The following is a 22,332-nucleotide window of genomic DNA, read 5'->3' on the forward strand; positions in this document are numbered from 1 at the left end:
ATGAATAGAGAATAATTGACTACATATATAAATTATGGACAAACAAAATCAAAGAAGAGAGAATAAATGAAAAATATTAAAAGAATAGAGAATAATGGAGGAAACATATATAGAAAAGAGAAAAATTGGTAAACCAGATTATAGAATAGAAAGAAAAGACCACATTTCCGCAATGGTTTGATGAAATTTGGTTGTCGTTAAGTAGCGAATTCAAGAAAGAATATAGTTGATCACTGATAACTTATGAATATGAATCGACAAAGGTGACCTCTTGTTTCTCTTTGTACTTGCGTATTAGCAGCGGAAATAAATAATGATTTGTAAATATTTTGTTTATCTGTTATCAGCATTTTTTATCTAGTTTTATAACATCATTTATAATGGCGTGTGGTTTATTATGTAAAGGAACCTTTTATCTTAATGGAATGGGGATTACAGTTTATTTCATTAAAAACTGAATAAATAGAAAATATCTCCAGGCCAAAAGATACAAATTTCTTACATTTATCTGATGTGTGTGTATGCATTGTGTTCTTATGTAAAATCCGGTACAAGATAATGGAACATTAATATATCTGTTTTAATAATTTTCATATTTTAAAATAATTTTGTAAGTTTTTTTTATGATTGTTAAAGTGTTACATAAAACAAATGTCCGTGTAAAAGGTTGTGGAGTAAACGCAAATGAGATATCTTTCAGCATAAATTTAATAAGAATAATTCTGTGAATGTGTGCGTATTGCTAAAGCGTCAACTTCTGAACTGTTTCTAAATAAATGACAATTTCTGCTCAAGTGATCTCGTATTTTAAGAGAGAACAGTTGATCCCGCACTACCTCGTCTTATTAAAGCACTGTTTTCGGTATTCCATTTATTACGCTTTATAATGCCTAGATATGCACATTTAAGCGTCCAAGTCTTGTTTTAAAAAAACAAGAAGTTTGTAAAAAGTTTTGGCTGAATTAATACGTCAATAATTAGTTTTGATTTCTTTGCTATTTTTAGACAAATAGTTACCGGGTCTTGAAAATATTTGCCTGTTAAAATCGATTTGTTTTTCGTATACTGTTTTTATGAAGTCTAAGACTTGATCCATCACTATTAATATTCCATGCAAAATAGTAGTTTTAATTCTAATAAATTATAACAAACGAATATATCAACATAAATGAAATTGATGGAAATTACACCGCATATCCATATTTTCATATTATAAGGTAAAGTAATGACAAAAACAATAGATCAATTTAAAAACAGCTGATTCAGACCGTCTAGAAATTGCTGACCATATCAGCTGTGACGAGTGCATTATTAAGAGTAAATTTACTCATCAGTAAAATTCGCCCACTGCAATGACCATATATATCTATGAATGGATCTAAGATTCCTTGGTTTTCCCCTCGATTCCAATGGAAGATGAATCATCAATAATTATATATTTCCAATACTGTGTCATAGATCGATAGCAATGTTTATGTTTATATTGTTGATTTCAGGAATCTATTTCAAAATAACTTTCACACGTGGTTCCACGCATTACTCACTTTCTTTGCTAATACATTACTTATTTATAAAAGACTGTTTTCATTTTGTTACTGATATTAGCAATTACCATAGAGGAGAAAACACGCGTTTGATGTCCCGCTTCAACATCTGTTATTTTAGAACGGCATTAAGACTATTTATTTTCAACTATAAACGACCTCAAGGCGAAGCGTGTCAGATGTTAAGTTGTGAAAATCAACAAGTCAACGTGTCTGAAGAAGTGTCCGTCTTAATTTACAATTGGATTAACCCTTGTCGTGCCTCAATTTAGTTGATGAGCTGGGGTCGTTCAAAATCTGGTCTCTACTGCGCTGGAAATTGAATACAAAAGTTTTTGTAGTGATACAGTACCCGCCTTTGTGTATTATTCTTTTCGGATAACAGTAAACCAATGGCGCGGAAAACAAAAATCATGATTTAAAATTTTGAATGAATTTTAAAATAGTTTCAAAATTTATGTGTTTGTGTGTTAAATAATGAATTCATTTAAAAATGTGAGAAATAAATCATTGGAAAATTATGAATGACAGGAACGATCTGTACGCTGATAACGATCACAAAATAGGGGTAACCATGCCCGATTCGGACAGCGGGGAGGAAACTGAAATGTACCGGGCTTTTAGTGATAATGTGGACACGGATGTTAGTAACAATAACAATACCCAGGACGAGAGTGACGCCCCTTCACCTCCGATGGCAAGGGGTAGTCGTTTTGTACCTAATCACCTCCCGGCTAACAATTTAAATGCTTTGACCAATAGATACAGTGATTCGGATAGCTGTACGGACGGTGAACTTGCAGGTGACCAAACAACGGATGAAACAACCAGTACTTCTGAGTCGGAAGAAACTCAAATGTAAGTGCTTATTTATTTATTTGTAATGTTTAACTCACTTGTTTATTTATTTATTCATTCATTTTTTTTTTAAATTTATTTCATTATAGACATGATAGGCGGTATTGTTTTGTTTGTTTTTCATAGACAGGTTTAGGTTTTGCTTAAACTGCTGGTTATAACATGATTCTGTCAAAGCTACAGAACGAAGAAATGTGTTGTCTGTAGCTTGACTAGATTTTGCTGACATGGATGTTGAAATAGTCGACATTAATGGATAATGAAAACGAAATAAATCAAAGAATAAAAAAGGGATTGAAAATGTTACGATACAAAGTGAAACTATTTAACCTAAACATACTAGTCCACGCTAATTCATAATAATTTTCTTGTTTGCAAAGTAGTTAACATAGCGTAGATTATTTTAAATTCACACAAAAACTAATAAAGAAATATCCCGTTACAAATAGCGTCCCTGACGAAAAGGTTTTACTGATAACCTTTTGACCGCAATTTATTTCTCATAATATGAAAAAGACACCTCCTATTAAAATCACTCTTAATATTTCACAAGCATGTTAAAAGATCATTAGCCCTCGCGTCACTTTGGCCAGACTGATGCAATTGTCAATGGCATGTAAACTATCAATCATTATATAAGAATGTCTCGCTACTGCAGTGAAGAACTATTTGACCAGCGTGAAGTCCATTAAGCGTAATAAATATTTCATTGATAGACGGTAGGACGCGAGTCAAAACATTGAACCAGAAGGAGGGAACGTAAGGGGTTTAATTTATTTTATTTTAAGATTAATTTAACAATTAAATCTGCATCTTTTTACATATAGCTATAAACTCCTTATTTTTATAAGACTTAGAATGTATATCAACAGTGTATTTATACACGTAAGGCTAAGAGAAAAACATTTGTGTTTTTGGTTACACTGAAACGCTTAAAAAAGACTGGATTAATCATTTATTTCAATATGTCGTAACATTTTATATACCAAATTGTATCCGAATTGATTGAATATATATGACATATAATTGAAACCCAATAAATTATTCTGATATATATTTTCTACGGTTATTAAAAAATCAATTTTGATTATTACGTGACGACAAACACATTTTTTCTGACATTACCAGTGAGGACTGGTACACACTTATAAACTGTTTTTTTTTCTTCTTCAAATTATTTCTTTGTGGGATTCGCAATGAAGATTATAAAACAAAGATGCAATATACTTCAACATTTTACGATTATTTCTATAACTATGACCATGATGACTGTACTTTAAATTCCATAGAATATAACTATGCCTATTTGAATCTGACCTTTGATAGACCGCTCGATGATATATTTCTATTGAATGTCAACCCGAAATTCGATAAAGGCAAATTTATGCAAGCGAAGAATTCAATCGTTTGCTATTATTTCCTAATTAAGTACCTAATACTTCATTTTTTTCATGTTCTTCATGTACTTTGACTGAAATAAATATAGCTCGTTTAATTTTCACAACATGTTAACAAACATCCTACTCTGAGATGTTGACAAAAATATGCAATTTTGTTAAGAAATTTGAACCACACAATTTATAGAAATATTAAAATTGCATTGGATATAATTATAGCAGTTTGGTTATAGCTCTTCATCTTTTATATAAGCTTTGGATTTCAAATATTTTGGGCACGAGCATCATTGAAGAGACATGTATAGTCGAAATGCGCATCTGGTGCAAGAAAATTAATATTATTGACAAACACGTCTAGTTATGATCACTAAAAAGCTTCCGTTTATTGATAGAGAGTTATCTCCCTTATGTGTTCTGTACCCCCTTAAGTAATAAAGAAATATTTGTCAATGTTTCATTTTGTTTTCTCTTGACCACGAAACATATAATAAAATAAGTGGTAGGTCCAGAGGCACTTGTCTCAGAGTTTTTTTCCCTATATACCTAGTGTTAATAATAAACATGATAAAGGCGGGAGTTTCTCGCTGCATTAAAAATCTATTGGTGGCATGCCGCATGCGGCTGTTATCTGCTCTAAGCATGACCGAGTTGTTGTCTCTTTGGCACATCCCCCATTTCTTGGTATATAGGGATTTTTTTCCTGAGAAAAGTGCCTTTTGGTAGGTCAATATTCATGATATAAGATACAAGTCTGGCTTTATATTAGGATAATCTAGTCATATCATACATCAAATGGCTTTTATTGATTAATTGATGAATTGATTGAATATTGGCTTAGAACGTTTTTAATTAAGGAATTCAAATAAAATACTTTACATCAATTACTCTAATTCATTCAGTCACATAAATCCGTTATCTACTTTGTTTTTAAAAGAAGAAGACTTTGGTTAAATCAGACCATATGCTTAGACAGCCACATCACCTTCCACAATGCATTTTACATTTTCTTAGATAATTGAAAACTATCTTTACATAACATTGTTCGATTAAGATTTATATGCTGCTTAGACAGCAGGAGGTCAGAGGAATATGTCACGTGATACACGTGGCATACGCTCTGACTCCTACACCATAAGACTGGGACAGTTATTTCATTAATATAAATAATGTAAATGTAAGATCACACAAACTTAGCACATCAAAGGACTTGTGTAGATATTTAATTAGTTTGCATTTCTTAGGACAAGATAATTAAGTACAGGCCTTGCGGAAGAGCAAGTTACAATCTGTTAGTGCATTATCTATAATGTATGATGTTTTAGATACACAATTATTTTTCATATGTATCCCGTCGTCACAATGAACTTAACTTTAGAATACTTCTTTATGTTTAGCATTACATGGGATTGTATCATGACCATGCACATGATATGATCCCATGGGGGATGATATAACAAGAACTTGTCTCTGAAAAAATTACTAAATTTTACTTTTTACAAACTGTGACTTCGATTGAGAGTTGTGTCATTGGCGCTCATAACGTGACCACATTTTTTTACACATATATATATATTTAATACCTACATATAAAACAGTTTATATTAGATAAAATTGCACACGACTATAATATAATCTGAATTGGCTTGCTTTGTCGACTCAAATTTCCTACCGATGGTCAGTGGTTCTTTCCGGGCACACTACTGCTTCATCCACCAGTAAAATATGACTGCTCAGAAATAGCACATTAATGTTGAAAATTGCGTTAAACAGCAATCAATCATTCCAACTTATGTTTAGTGTGTTCTAATTTTGGGCTGTTGTATTACTGACCTAGGTTAGTCGGAGCGTTGATATCTCACAATAAAATTGAGAATGGTAATGGGGAATGCGTCAAAGAGACAACATCCAAACTAAAGAGAAAAAAAAACAAACAGCTGAAGGCCACCATTGGCTCTCGAACACAGTAAGAAAATCCCACACCAGAGGCGGGCTCCAGGCGGCCCCTACACAAAACTGTGTACTGGTTCAGTGAAAATGGACGTTCAATCAACGCCAAAACATATAAATGAACTCAGATTAATAAGTCATACAAGACTAAAAACAAGGGCCAGAGTCCTGATTTCAGACAGGAGCGTGTGGTTCAGTGGTTACTGTTGGTTGCTGTCTGTCTAATTGCTTCCCTGAATCTGATTGTCTAACCAATATGGCTATGAGTGGATTTGAATATATCGACCATTTATTTATACATGGTGTATACAATACATATTTTTCAAGATTGTTGTAACAAGATTGTTGTTGACACCTTTAGTGACTAAATGCACGTAAAAAGAGAAGAACAAAAACCAGGACACTTAAAACCAAATGCAAAGGTAACCGTAAAAGAGACACAAAGAGCACACTTTTAACTAAACGCACTTCAAATAGAGAAAAGAAGACACTTTTATCTAAACGCACTTAAAAGAGAAGCTAAATGCATATAAAAAAAAACAGAAAGAAAAATATTAATGAAACGATTTTTAATGATCCCAAACATGCCAATCAATCCGGAATCAACCTTTCTCAATATTCAAAGATCATGACTTCTAGATATAGATGAAAATTTGAACACGTGTTTCATTTGATATACGTCTGAATGTTAGCAGTTAAATAGATAAAACGGATTTATGATGATCTTATCCTAAAATCAGTAGTATTAATTCGTATGTTGACATAAAAAGCTCACATGCGGCACCTGTTAATAAAAAAATAATTTAGATATTATATGAAATATCATGTTTTATCAAAAGATCAACATCTCTTATAATGTTTTTGAGGTTTTAAAGATAATTTTTAGTATGAAGATCCATTATATTTGTAAAGTAAGATTTACGAATAGATAGGTTTTTTTTTTTTTTATTAAATATACATATTCTGCCATTACGAGCTATAAACAGAGGACTTCACTGTATTAGATTCATTTTTAGCAAGGTAAATATTGTTTGCTTTTCTGTAAATTTACTGTTTATAAAATTTAAATATTTAAAACATTTTTTTTCTTCCCATTATGGGCCTAGATAACGTATTTGGCACTACGTTTTAGAATATTTTGGTTAATTTTCGGTGCTCTTCAAAAATGTGGTTAGTGTATGTGCTTAGTACAGTTTAAAAAATGTTTGGCAAGTCCTTTCTTTTTCATATTTAAATATTGTGTACTACAGCCAACAAAAAGCTGATAGTACAATGGCATAAAGCTATTTTATCAAGATTATTTAATACAGATACATATATGTATGTGTTAACTATATTAACATTGTATGCATGATATCAACAGTAAGGCTACACTTCCAACGATTCTGTACATTAGTTGAATACTTGATCTCTAACACCACAAGAAATATGGGCACAATGCTGTTTTATTCGTTTCGCAGACTTCCTATTTTGTTAGCAAACTTCGGCGAATGGTATTACAGGGATTTTTTTAACGATTTAACTAGCAGGTGCATGATGAAAATAACCACCCGGTCTCATATATATAACAAAAAGACTAGCAAAATATATCAAAAACGTTTACCTTAAGGATTGGAGCTTGTAAAAAGGGTTTCACATAGTTCTTTAGTTGTTTATGTTTGGTAGCTGTCTCGTTGAAGAACATCGTATGTTTACCCCATTTTTACTTAACATACAATCATATTAATTAGTCAATATAAATTACAACAACACCTTGAATTCATTTCTGCATATACATTGCTTAAAAATGGAAACCAAGACCGATGAAAGAAAATGTAATCTGTTTTTTTCCAAATTACAAATTAGCAGTTTCAACATAAATATGAAGATACTATGTCTTGACTGTCTAATGGTTACAGTATATTATTAGTTACTGGAGTGTAAAGAGGAAACAATTCTAGTTTAGGTTTATAATGACATTTCATTTAAATTATGGTTATTACAACATATAGATATAAGAAGATGTGGTATGAGTGCCAATGAGAGAACTCTCCATCCAAGTCACAATTTATAAAAGTAAACTTATTTTTTACATTTATAATTAGCAACACGAAAACTTGTTATAGAATGATAAAAGTAATTTGATTATTTCAGTTGGGTCCCAATTTGCAATCGTCCAAGCTACAGACAGAATGCATCCTCGCCACCAATTCCTCTTCCATTTCCGCCAAGTTTAACCAGTTCTGGCGCAAGTGAAGCTTTACAACAAATACTCAACGCCCATAGGAATACTCTACCAAGGTGCTCACATCGTGACAGAGGCGATATGTCATCTGCTAATCCTTCAAATGTAGCATCACCGGAGGTAACAGAAAACGAGGCCACACTGGAACGAGGCAGACGACACTCTTGGCACACTCCGCATGTGTTGAACAATAGCAGACGACACCAGACCAAGAGTGCAAGTCTCATACAACACAATACAAGAACAGGAACGACAGAGGCTTTTCTAATTGACGAAACACATGGGCATGGGCCTAACGGTGATTCGGGTACGTTTTAAATTATCGAATAACGGTTTTTAGCCGGGACTTGTTATACCACTCCGTATATGTTATCTGATGCTCTTGAGATCTGATGACTGATGCTAGCATGGTTTTGACTCTCCTCATTAGCATGAATAATTGTTTTCAAAGGGTTTGTCAAGGATGAGGGAGGTTTATCAGTTACAAGTTACTGAATATAAGAGAGAGGAAATACTATACCATTAAACTTATCACTTCATTAGTATAGATGGTGCATTTACCATGTTAACAAAAAAATAAAAGACCAACACGAAAAGCGATATCAGATATAGCACACGTCAGAATCAAAAGGTAACCGCATTTACTTACAGATGCAGTTTGCAATCTTTTGAACACATCAATCGCAAATAATTCATATTAAACACATTACCCCCAATTACAATGTACACACGTTTAACTTTTTCAAATTGTACATTAGCATTATTATATTTTCTGGTCTTTAACCGTACAAAAATAAGATGTGGTATGAAACCAATGAGACAACTCTCTGCCAAATGACTTATCAAGAAGATAAGTAACTATAGGTCACCGTACAGCCTTTAACATACCGTGCACATAATAAAACATACTTTCTGTTGTGGTCAAACAAACTAATTACTAAGTAACGATCTCCTTTTTCTTCAGTTTGACAGTTTGTTATCGTATCGTTCAGCTTATCACTCACCTTATCTTACACTTATTGATGTGTTGTGGATGGGGTATGTCTTTCTCTGGTGAAATTGATCATAACATGTCAGTTTCACCTTTCACTGCAGACCAGGAGTAATAGAGGAAATTTGTGAAACGTAAATTGGTATAATGATCTCCAATTAAGTGCAGTAATAAGTCTTAAAAACAGACACTTCGTGTACTTAAGAACACACACGTTAGAAATAGTTAATAAGGTGTCACTTTTTGTTACCTTTATACAACATCAATTCAGGACACCAGATTACTACGTTATCCGCACTCCACAAAGCTTAACGAACAGATTTTTTACTGTTATTCATTAAGCATGAACTTAAAAAGAGAGAATACACAAAACTAATTATACTGAATAAATGCAAATAAATAACTATGTTCAAATTTCAAAGTAAACACAGTCACTGTAACAAACCGAAAACCGAGAGAATCGCATGAATTCCAGAAGGAGCAAGACCAGGACTGAGGTATGCCGACAGGGTTAAGCATGTCTTGTTGTGCATGCATCACCCGCCATACGCGAATCCACAACCAAAGAGACACTTCTGACCAAGTGTCTATAAAGATTTTAGACTAAGTAAGTTCTGAGTGTGCTGCAAGATTATCCTTAAAATGAAAGCTATCTTTATGCATTGAATCCAGTAATGCAGCAATTACTGATTAATTCACTGAAAATATAGATATTCCATTATAGAGATTCTTCAATTTTACAGGTATTGGACACGATGACATTGTGCATTCGGGTGATAGCTTCGATAGGGATTTCCCGCCATCAGCCTCAATGTCAATGCTTCGAAGACGAGGCTATGGGTCTGATGACCAGAACTGCGATACCACATTAATGTAAGCGCACAATTTTCGTTTATATATGACCATGTTATCAAAGACACATTCTATCTTGAAAAGTATTCATTTTCCCGTGTCCTTTTGCTAGTATTTAATTATGTCATCAACTTCAGATGGGTTGAAGAATATTTTAACGATGTTTTTTTTTTAGAATGTAACAAAAAGTACCATCTATCTCCATTGAGACCAAGCAACTTGTTATTCAAATAAAAATAATACAAACCTACCTTTTATTTTCTTACTTTCAACAGCGATACATTGTTCATTGCCCTTAGTGGATTGTACGCCATGGGTGTAGTGGTATTTGGGCTTGTTGTTCCAATAGCTGAAATATTTGCCCCTTCGTCTATGACCTTTCTATTTGAGGTAAGTCATTTCAATATAGCTCAATCAAATATTTTCTTTAATGTTTCTATTCATTTGGATTGCAAGAAGATCTCTGTAAGTGTATCAGACATATATTATGTATATATATCATTCAAAATTCTTTGAACCAGACACCCGAATGTTCTGAAAAGCAATTTGATCGCATACATACATTTATCTATTTTTTTTATATAAAGAATTGTATTTTTTTCTCTTTGCTTTACTTATATATTCCATTATTTGTTTCAAGGATTCACGATTATACTTTTTATTATTAAACCTATTTTAAAGTTCCAAATTTATATCAGTCACGAAAAAAAACCCAGATCGTGATGTATTGTCTGTCGGAAAATTTTACTAAGTGATTTTGTTATATTTCAGGGTTTTTATATTTATTTATATGCTGTCAGTATTTGTTTTTTGATATATGCCTATACCTACCTCCTACAAAATACAACTTTAATAGTGCGGAAGAAACAACGACGATTTGTGCCACCGGAAGTTGCAGCTACATCATCATTCAAACAGAAGAAATATTCTTATGATATCTCGCGAACATATCACACCGGAAGTTTCTACCTACGCTTAGGTGCTGTTGGTAAGATGAATTTTCTGCAGTTGTTATGGCCCATCTATGGGCATTATTTTTTCTGGTCTGTGGGTCCGTCTGTTCGTTCGTTCGTCCGTTCGTCCATCTGTCCCGCTTTAGGTTAACGGTTTTGGTCGAGGTAGTTTTTGATGAAGTTGAAGCCCAATCAACTTGAAACTTAGTACACATGTTCCTTATGCATGTTATGATATGATCTTTCTAATATTAATGCCAAATTAGAGATTTTACTCCATTTTCACGGTCCACTGAACATAGCAAATGATAATGCGGATGAGGCATCCGTGCACTTAGGACACAATCTTGTTATTTAATGCTTACACCATATATTTACCAATTACTCCCACGCATGCAAATGAAGTTGCTCAATTTTAGCTTTTCGTCGTAGTGTTAAGGGGACTCTTTTTCGATATTCAGGAGATGTTATTTGATGCCAAAGAGATAAACATCCAAGGATGTAACAACTCACAATTCAACGCTTACAGTTTTTTACATCCTGTATTGTGTTTGTGCAAATATTAAAAACTGAATTCTCCCTGCGTGAACGTAATAGTCATAATATAAAAAAAATGTAAATTTCACTGCCGTGCGTCACAACATGCCTTCTTTATTAGAAACCTAGAAGGAAACTGATTAGTGTTTATAAAGAAAGCATGTATGTTACGTAAAAATAAATGTATGTTGCATAATTGAGATTATTATTAGTTCGCACATACATACATTATGTTTCATTTTAATGTATCATAATTGTCTGCTTACTAATTTTATTGAGAATAGGAAAAGTATATAATTTTTTGTTGCCTATGGAATATACCAACTTTGCAAGCAATATTTCATTTTGATGAAATAGGAATATTACATGTTGTACCTTGCCGCAATGTGAATCGGTGGACATTGAAATACCCGCTTCGGCGTCTTGCCGTCTGTTCGTCCGTCCGTTTAGTCTTTTATTAAAGCACTCGCGTCACATTTCTTGTATATTATTTTTATGATAACTACTTGTATAGCAAAGGCTTGTATAATCGTTTTCTTGAAACTTTCAAATAGTCTTTGAACTAGAGATATAAAATATTGGAGTATATGTCTTAAGACAAATAAAATATTTTCTGCGACAGGGAGGGGGCATAAGTATGGGTGTTCTTTTTTTTAAACCGTTTTACTTGTTTAATAATTTGGTTTTCTATTGAACTTTTATAAAACTCACAGTGAACCAATTTAACTAAAATGAGACTGTAAATATATATAAGAAGATGTGGTATGAGTGCCACTGAGACAACAATCCATCCAATTCACAACTTGTAAAAGTAGCTAACCATAGGTCTACGTACGGTCTTCAACACGGAGCCTCGGCTCACGTAGACAAAACAAGCTATAAAGGACCCCAAAATGACTAGTGTAAAACCATTCAAACAGGATAAAAAACGGTGTATATTGTATATATAAAAAAATAAGATACGAGAAACACTTATTAACCAGCGGGTTTAAACGTTTTGATAGGCGCAACATTCATCCAACCTGAAACAATGGTAAAACAATATCAGAAAGGCATTCATAACCTTGGATAAATGCCGTCAAATAAAACAACGTACACAAGTAAATAGATATATTTTTGATGTAAGATATACATAAAGTAGGGAATTTCTTTTACCAAATAAATAATGTTGTTGTTCATATTACCAGCATAGAAGTGAAAATGGATCGCCATATAAGACATTTATCAAAGGTGGTAATATTAGTTACATAGTGTGCTGGTGACCTAATACGGTATATATATGGGATCAGTATATTCCATATGGGGTGAGAGCGAATTTACTGACCCCATATATACCGTATTAGGTCACTAGCACACTATGTAACGCATTTATCTTACCGATTATCTGAACGTGTGAAATTTAGACTAGTGACCTATCAAAATGAGCAAGTCTTCAATATTGTTAGCATAAAGTAACTACTTCCATTTATCCTACAAAAACAGATACCAACAACTTGTTAGGTTTTCAATCTAAATCATCAATTTCTTCGTCTGTTGAAACCTTTATGGTTTTTTTTCTCAGCACCGTTTTATTTTTATAAAGGGACGTAACACCACTACTAACCGTGTATGAAATAAGCCCCGCCTACATACTACCTTATATGGTATATAAAGGGATTTAACACCACTACTAACCGCGTATGAGATAAGCCCCGCCTCCCTACTAACCTAATATTAAATATACATGGTCTCCATGAGGGCGCTTTTAACCAATCACATTCCTAGAAATGTATAGGAGGTAAGATAAACGTAAATATTTAAATGAACAGGAAGCTGCTAGAGCGAAGGAAAATGAAATTTAATTTCGTACCAGGTATAGACCGAAGTACTAATTTAAAAAAAAAAGTTATTTAAAAATGTGCTATATTGTAGGTTTTGGAATTGGCAGCATGATAAAAAGTGGTCTACATTTTGGTGAGCTTTTCGACCATGATATTCTCGCATGTAATGGTGTGCTCCACGCATTACGGCCCATACTGCATGTTAGTTTCACGTTTGTTCAGCTCTATTTCGTTTTCCTAAATTCCAAGGTGAGTTGTACTTATATGAATTCTTATTTTGTCTTTTTCTTGCATTTCGTTTTCTTCTTAGACATTCCGACTTGTAATTGATCCTTGTCATGTAAAACTGTACAAATATTTAGAAGAAGAAAATTGGTAACATCGTATATTATTCTGAACTTGATAGAACATTCCCTTGAAACATCACACACATGCAATAAGTTAAAATTGAGAAAGGAAATGGTGAATATGTCAAAGCGACAACCACCCGACCATAGAGCAGACAACAGCCGAAGGAAACCATTGGGTCTTCAATGTAGCGAGAATTCCCGCACCCGTAGGTGTCCTTCAGCTGGCCCCTAAAAATATGCATAATAGTACAGTGATAATGGACGTCATACTAAACTCCTAATTATACACAAGAAACTAAAATTTAAAATCATACAAGACTAACAAAGGCCAGAGGCTCCTGACTTGGGACAGGCGCAAAATTGCGGCGGGGTTAAACATGTTTATGAGATCTCAACTCTCCCCCTATACCTCTAGCCAATGTAGAAAAGTAAAAGAATAACAATACGCACATTAAAATTCAGTTCAAGTGAAGTCCGAGTCCGATGTCAAAAGATGTAACAAAAGAAAATAAATAAAATGACAATAATACATAAATAACAAAGTTGCATGTTCATAGCTAGACAAAAATGTGATGTTCGAATTTTTTTTCGATAGAAAAATATTTGAAAGGCAAGGATGCATTAGACCTAAAATAGTTGAAGAGATATATATATATAGTCTGAAAGGAACTAAAAATAATAATAAAATTGTACAACCAGCAACGCCTTGGGTCTACACGCTACTGGTTTCGTGTTGACTTCCGAAGATTGACAAGTACATTGTTATACTATTACAATAATAATAATTTTATTTGCAAAATACACCCATATGGTTCTAGCAAACACAAATGCAAACATATATAATACAGAAAGTGAATGAAGAACTACAAATATAAACATAAAAACGATGATAGTTATAAACTGTAACCTGGTAACCTTTGTTGAACATGGAACTCATTTTTGCAATTCTAAAGATTGCTTTATAAAGTCACCAACTTCTGTCAAAAGCTCAATTTCGGGATTTAAAAGTTGTATACACACTGTCTCGAAATCTTTTTAGACTGGTTGTCCTTAAAGAAAATATGCAGGTCCTCACTATAATTTCTATTGCAAATTACCAAAACTGTGTTAGTCCTTCCCAAAAATGTGGTGGTTAAATCCCTAGGACCACCACGTATCGCTAAATGAAGAAATGTTCAAAACGGGAAGTCCGTATATCAAATGACATAATCAAAAGCTTAGACACATCAAACCAGTGGTAAAAAAAACTTTCATATTGGTACATGTACATGCAGACATTTTTTTATGTAGTACATGTTAGATTAAACCCGGTTTTATAGCCAGCCCAACCTCTCACTTGTATGGTAGTCGCTTACATTCCGTTATATTGTAACCAATGTGTGAACAAAGCAAAAAGACATATAATAGGTAATATGTAGAACCTTCGATAATTGGGAGTTGTAATGATGTACATGTATATGCACTGAGAACACTATGTATCGTTCAAAGTGTAAGGTACTGTATTTGATGAAAACTAATTTATACCTTAGACACAGGTGTGCACATGTTTACTTTGAAGTTTAATGATTTACATACAATGTTAATAATATATATCTTCCAACTATATATCTGAATATCCGATATTAATCACACAGGAAAATCCTGATAGAGGATAATAATCTTGATAATGTTATACTTTTTGTTGATAAACTGTTAAGAAAAAAACTTCTGAGAAATATATATCAACTTCAGTGCGTTGTAAGATTAGTTAACCTATATATGAATTCCGGTTTTAAATAATAAATGTTTTGCTGCTATTAATAAACCTAATATATTCATCAAAGTATTAACTAATCAAATTAATCAAAGTCACGTTTTACCATTACTCTTCTGTGTCAATTTTGATACAGTACTTGTTTATACATACAATTATAACTAAACATGTATGTAGTTCCATAGATGAGGGGGAAGAGGGGGCTGACTCAGCCTTAACTTCTGAAAAGGTTATACGATTGAGAATGGAAATGGGGAATGTTTCAAAGAGACAACATCCCAAAGGACAGATAAAAGCGCAGACCACCTATGGGTCTTAAACACAGCGTAAAAATCCCACATATGAAGGTTGCCTTCAGCTGGCTCCATAAATAACATACATAACATACAATACGAATAAAGTCTAGAGGCTCTTTACCTCGGAGAGGCGCAAATTTAAGAGGGTTCAACATGTTTTGTGATATCTCAACCCCCTCGTATACCTCTGGCCAATGTAGAATAAACAAACACACAGCAATACGCACAGTAAAACTCAGTTAAAAGGAGGCCCGGGTCCGATGTCAGAATAGATAAAAGTAACGGGTTAAGTGACAATTAATTGTCCAATCTTAAAATCAGTCTTAAATTTCAGATGTGTATTCAACGCCACAAGACACTTGCAAGATTTGGTCTGATGCACATGGTTGCTACTAACATTTGTGTTTGGTTAGAGACTATTGTGGTGGAGACCATACGAGAAGTGGAGAAAACTTCACAAATAGAAACATCCGTTACAGTCATGCCTCTAGTGGAAGGAACAACTTCTAGCTCAGTAGAAAATAGTAAGATGTTTATAGAATGAAATACATGTTTATTGATTATTGGTATCTTGTGGAGATTTGTCCCATACGAAATCATACCACATCTTCTTATTTTCATATGTTCATCAAATTGTATCAAATTGCATTAATGTTGGAATAAGACGTACATCATATAAGCTTTATTTTTATTGTTAACGATAACAAAGCATTTTCATTTCGGGACTTTATTTTGGAGCATCGTTTGTGCGTTGAGTATCACTGATATTAACGCATCTTTATATTCCTATTCTCGATTTTTTATTATATTTTGTTCAAGTGTGGAAAAATATCAGTGTTGACAGTGTTTTCTGACAACAAGAGTTCTGTTTTTGTTTGCTCCATAGTGTTCTATGTTAAACGTTCATGTGCCACTGGGACAGCGAAACTGTACCAAACACTAACATATAGTAGTGTCGTTAATCCAATATTTCGTTTTTAATGTTCAAGATTGTCTTTAAGGAAATACTAATTAAAATCAGTGCCGACCTCATAGATATTATTTTGCAATACCGAATGAGGTATTCACTGATATAATTGTATTTTGCTTTGTTATAGTCACTAGCACTCTAAATCCGAGTTTATGCCAGGGACCATCATTGATGAAGGAAGTGGTCCATTCTTCTGGACCCTATTTGTACCCCTGTAGTATTGAATATAGTTTAATTTGCGCTGGTGAGTATAGTGTATATTTATAAAAATACTTGATTTGTTAAAATACAGCTATCAAAACAACACATCTAAGGGAGCAACTATTTAATATCAGGGGAGGCATAATAGTTTCATAGTTTTTCGACGCTATGAATCAATTTAATTATTAATTTTGCACTAAACGGTCTTGGCAAATTCTGGATTTCGAATAGTTTTGTCACCTGCATTTGTTCTGCGCCTTTTGTCCATTTTTGGTTAATATGTAAACCCCATTCCGATCCTTATACACGGAAAGTAACAATTTTGTTGAAAAAGAGTAAACACAAGATTCATACTATATTTCATTTTGAGTTTTTTGCTTGCTTCTGAAATAAAACATTGCATGCCCAAATGCTCATAAATAACACACATAAGTCATCGTATGCACGGAATTTGAAAAATGAAATAAAACTGTACCTCATACATTCTGTTTCTGTTATTTTCCACGATAAAATGTATAAAAGATTTGCCACTAAAAGTAAGACAAGCACCAATCAACCAATCAAAAAGTAAAATCACAATAATACTGAACTCTGAGGAAAATTCAAAATGGAAATTCCATGTCAAATGGTTAGCAAGCATACAAGCACGCGAGCAATCTATCAAGCAATAGCTATGCTTTGCAATCAATATAGCGGATAACAATATTTGAGATGTATAAAACCTCAAAAGTAAAACAAAACATTTATACTTTTCAGGTATTTTATACGTAATGTGGAGAAATATAGGAAAACATGAAACCAATCCCAACTTACCTGGTTCATCCGGAGACCAGAAAAGTAAGACACAGAGGATTAATGTAGATTGTTCTAGTTCTAGTCGTGGATTATTCATGGGGATTTTCGTTCTTGTTGCTTCCGTCATATCAATGATTACATTCTTCGTTTTAGTTAGATCAACAACATTTGTTGACACTGCAATAAAAATAGAACACTTGTCTAAAGTGGCAATTCACGTGCTGACGTCTGTGGCCGTCATCTTGGCCTTTCACCGCATGCAAAGTCTCAAATTTAACTATGATCAGAAGTTAGATCTCGAAGAAACACTTATTTTAGTGTCTTTGTGTGGAGTTTATATGTTCGGGTTTTTCAGTATTGTTGCATCAGCTTTTGACGATCATGAATCGAATGGACTTTTAGTGATTTTGTCATGTGTTCTTGGCATGTTTCAAGCCACTATACAAACTGTATTTCTTCTCCACGCATTGCGGAAGTCAGCATTGCGGAGGGAACAGGAACGGGTTAAACCTGGGCGGGAATTCGTAACGTTTCTGCTCATGTGCAATATTGCATTATGGGCAATCAATACTTTTGAAGTACAGCGTACAGAGGCAAATCCAATACAGTTTCACTACTATGGCTCTGTAGCATGGAATATTTTCAATCACATTTCACTTCCATTACAAATATTCTTCCGCTTTCATTCAACTGTTTGCTTATCGAACATTTGGAAGAAAGCGTGGAAAAGACGGAGTCATAAATAAACCTTCATATATGACATGTGGACATCTGCTTCATACCATATTGATAATTGGCCATGAATCTGGTATGAAAGTAAAAGTATTTGTGAATTTCAGACCTTCCTGGACTCTGTGGTACGAACATTGAGATCTTCGAAATGAATAATATAAGAATTATTTTTTTTCATTGTTTTTCTATGTCTTATGGGACTTTTATGTACAAAATCTGCAAAAACAATTTGACAGAACATAAATAACAGTATCAGGATATAAATAAAATTTACGCTACGTAATGTCTTAGAAAAATATTCGGGTTCTCTATTGAACATTTATTTTGGCAAAACGGTTGAATGTAACGTGTATGTGTGATACTAATTGGGGCAGCATACATTTTTTTTTATTAATCAACATTTTTTAGGGATATTATACATGTACACTTGTAAGTGTTATGATATGCTGATATTGTTTTAATCCCATCTTCTGAATAGTCATGACAATTTTGTCATTGTGTTTTGTGATTTTGAAACGAAATTTTGAATATGTTACATTTTCTAAATATATATTTTTTAAATGTTTTTATTGAATCCAAAATGGTGCTAATATACATAATTACTATTTTATTCTAGTTGGGATACAATCTCGTCAATTAGGTTTGGTCATAGCTATTCTGGTCACTGTAAAAAATTATTAACGCAGACGTCGAGCGTCGACTATAAAATCATGTGACATCATTATTACCACCATTTTTTTCTCATTATGTAAATTCATGTATTAAATTATTGTGCTAAAGTGTTTTATTGATATGTTGGCCATTTGAATATATAATTGTAAATTGAGTACCATGTATCTAGTGCAGCACGTATTGGTAATAACCATGTAAATTAAATGGATAATATTATTAGAGGTGGATGACACGCTTGTCCGTTTCTGTGTGTATTACATTTTAATGTTGTGTCGTTGTTTTCCTCTTATATTTAATGCGTTTCCCTCAGTTTTAGTTTGTTACCCCGATTTTGTTTTTTGTCCATGGATGTTTGAGTGTTGAACAGCGGTATATTACTGTTTTTTATTTGTTGTTTGTGGGATATAGGATGTAAGATAAGCTGAATTGAAAGGTTATATGGAAATGAAGAATGCAGCGGTCACATACATGGGGAGGTTTGGGGTAAACAATGAATGTTGAAAAAGTGAAAAGTTGCAAAAACATGAAAAAGCTAAATTTTGGGATTGATATGCCCATTTCACCCCTGCTATTAATACGAATAAAAAAGAAGATGATGCAAATAAGACACCTCTTCACAAGAGACCAAATGACACAAACAATAACTACTAAAAGTCACCGTACGGCCTTCAACATTGAGCAAAGCGCATACCGTATATAGTCAGCTATAAAAGACTCCTTAAGGACAAATGTAAAACAATTAAAACGAGAAGACTAACAGCCTGATAAAAGTACAAAAAATTAACGAAATACAAATTAAAGACAAGAAACTTGAAAAAGAATACACATCAAAAAGGTAACAAGAATAAATTGCATTTCAGTAAATATCCAAATACTAGCACAATACGTGATCGCAAAACCAATAACTGAATTATTAATCAAACCATAGTATAATACTTTTCCTGCCCATCTAAAACATGCATTGTGTCCCATTGCACAAAAGAACAGTGAATTTAGTACTGACGAAGGCAACTATAGACCCGTTAGTATGCATCCTGTTAGTTTATACATTTGTGACGACAATCTACAACAAGCCAGTTGAATACTAAAATACGAAAAATAAAGTCACAAAAATACTGAAATGCGAGAAAATTCAAAACGGAAAGGCCCTAATCAAATAACAACACCAAAAGCTCAAATACATCAAATAATTTAGTAGAGTCATAAGTAAATTGAACCTGGGTTTATAGCAAGCTAATCTTCTCACTTGTATTTACTTGTGTCGCATAACATTTCATTATTTCAATAGCATATAAGGCATGTAAGGTAAAATTGTCAATGCAATATGCGTTTCAAACCAAATATGAATGTGTAAACATCTCTACTTTAGAATCATTGAAAACTAAAAATGACAATCGATCAGAAAAGTAGATATTTGGTGTTCAAGAGGCGTTAGAGTGTCTTCCTCACAAAATTTTACTGCTTAGGCTAGAAGTTAATGGCATTTAAAATTCTTCTCTTAAACTGATAAAACATACTCAAAGGGATATTATACTAGTGGACTAAATGGCTGTTCTATCCCATGAGGTAGACGGTTATATAATTACTACATTATTAAAAACCTGCGTTATGGGAAACCAAATATTTCAAAATTTATTAAAATTCATAGGAACAGAAATCGAGCATGAATAGAAAAATATATAATACGAAATTTTTATTACTGAATTCGACTTTTTTATCACACTATACGACACTGGTTGGTAAATTATTTTCTTAACAGGCAAATTCGTTCTTATGTTGTACTGTTATACCACTGTCCAAGGTTAGGGGAGGGTTGGGATCCCGCTAACATGTTTAACGCCGCCACATTATTAATGTATGTGCCTGTCCCAAGTCAGGAGCCTGTAAGTCAGTGGTTGTCGTTTGTTTATGTGTAACATATTTGTTTTTCGTTATTTTTTTTACATAAATAAGGCCGTTAGTTTTCTCGCTTGAATTGTTTTACATTGTCTTATCGGGGCCTTACATAGCTGACTATATGCGGTATGGGCTTTGCTCATTGTTGAAGGCCGTACGGTGACCTATAATTGTTAATGTTTGTGTCATTTTGGTATTTTGTGGATAGTTGTCTCATTGGCAATCATACCACATCTTTTTTTTTTATAAAACATGAACAAACACCATTTTTACAGCTTCCACATGAGTTGTCGCCGTGATCATTGTGGCAGTGAGTGTTACAAGGCCAAACTGCATGTTGTCGATCGTTTCGCAGACAAAACAGGACCCTCAGGTTCTTAAAAATAAATTATGATAATTGAGAGAGAAAAAAAAAAACAAATAAATAATATCACAATTATTATAATGAAAAAAAATAAAGATTTTTAAGAATAGATTAAAAGAATGTAATATAAATAAAGGCAACAGTAGTATACCGCTGTTTAAAACTCTTAAATCCATGGACAAAAAACAAAAATCGGGGTAACAAACTAAAACCGAGGGAAACGCATTAAATATAAGAGAACAACGACACAACACTGAAATGTAACACACACAGAAACGGACCAAGCATATCAATAAGCCAACAGACGGACATCAAAACAAACTAAAAGACAACAAGAAAGCAGCGAACAATATTTACTTAGATATATATAATTATATTCATCTGTAAATACTGGTAGTCATTATTGTATGGAAGGTTTATCTGATTAAATAAAAGCAATTAATGGAAATTTTCAACCACTGCAGATCGACACAGAATATCGAGAATAGAAGAAGTAGTGTATTTAAGTTTGTTTACGGCTATAACCGAGCGAACATACTGGCGAAAAGGTATTAGTCTTAAAAATCCAGTGAAACTTTTAACAGATAGCGGAATAAGAACAGACATAGTAAAGTGATATAGTTATTAACCATTCTTAATCGAATTGTGCACATGCACGTCTCATGATCATACCATTTTCTCGGACAAATTATTAAGACTCAGAACAGTTTTCCTCTTATTGTTTTACTAGTGCTTTGTACCTACGGATAAGAGTTAATACCACTAATCAAATCGTTTGTATGTCCGTCTATCTAGGGATAAACCAACGATCTCCCGGCATCACTCCCTGTACGATTCTTACATATAAAATCTAGAAATAATAAATAAATAAATAGAGAAACTGCCTTAACGATCATTTAAATAAAGACTTATTCTGAATGGATATCAATTCAATACTGTAAAAAGATCGTTCAATATTGTATTATTGGTATTAATATTGATTTTGTTATAAGTAAATTATAATCAAGCTGAATATTACTAATATGTTATATAAATATACACATTAATGGTCAAGTTTTCTCTCTGACTGTTTTTTTGACGTCTTTACACTTAATCCATTTGATGTTGGATATGTAAGGATTGATAATATAGCCTTAGATGCATGATTTTCTTATTAGTTAATATTGGCTTTGAACTAGGT

At 33.0% G+C, this 22,332-nt stretch overlaps 1 protein-coding gene across 2 annotated transcripts; it reads left to right on the top strand.

Moving 5' to 3' along the window:
* Positions 1 to 1,502: 1,502 nt before the first annotated feature.
* On the top strand, positions 1,503 to 19,048 carry LOC134695984 (proton channel OtopLc-like). 2 transcript variants are annotated; one of them, XM_063557491.1, is made up of 9 exons: positions 1,503 to 2,402; positions 7,880 to 8,277; positions 9,705 to 9,834; positions 10,089 to 10,203; positions 10,585 to 10,801; positions 13,215 to 13,372; positions 15,857 to 16,046; positions 16,620 to 16,736; positions 17,450 to 19,038. In XM_063557491.1, the coding sequence occupies exons 1-9, from the start codon at positions 2,065 to 2,067 to the stop codon at positions 18,232 to 18,234; spliced, it is 2,448 nt and encodes an 815-aa protein (XP_063413561.1). In that variant the 5' UTR covers positions 1,503 to 2,064; the 3' UTR covers positions 18,235 to 19,038. The 2 variants fall into 2 exon arrangements, with proteins under 2 accessions (XP_063413561.1, XP_063413562.1); XM_063557492.1 differs by lacking the exon at positions 1,503 to 2,402 and adding an exon at positions 3,091 to 3,161 and having other exon boundaries at positions 17,450 to 19,048.
* Positions 19,049 to 22,332: the final 3,284 nt, after the last annotated feature.

The sequence above is a fragment of the Mytilus trossulus genome, chromosome 14, assembly GCF_036588685.1.
Source record: "Mytilus trossulus isolate FHL-02 chromosome 14, PNRI_Mtr1.1.1.hap1, whole genome shotgun sequence".
Classification (NCBI taxonomy): domain Eukaryota; kingdom Metazoa; phylum Mollusca; class Bivalvia; order Mytilida; family Mytilidae; genus Mytilus; species Mytilus trossulus.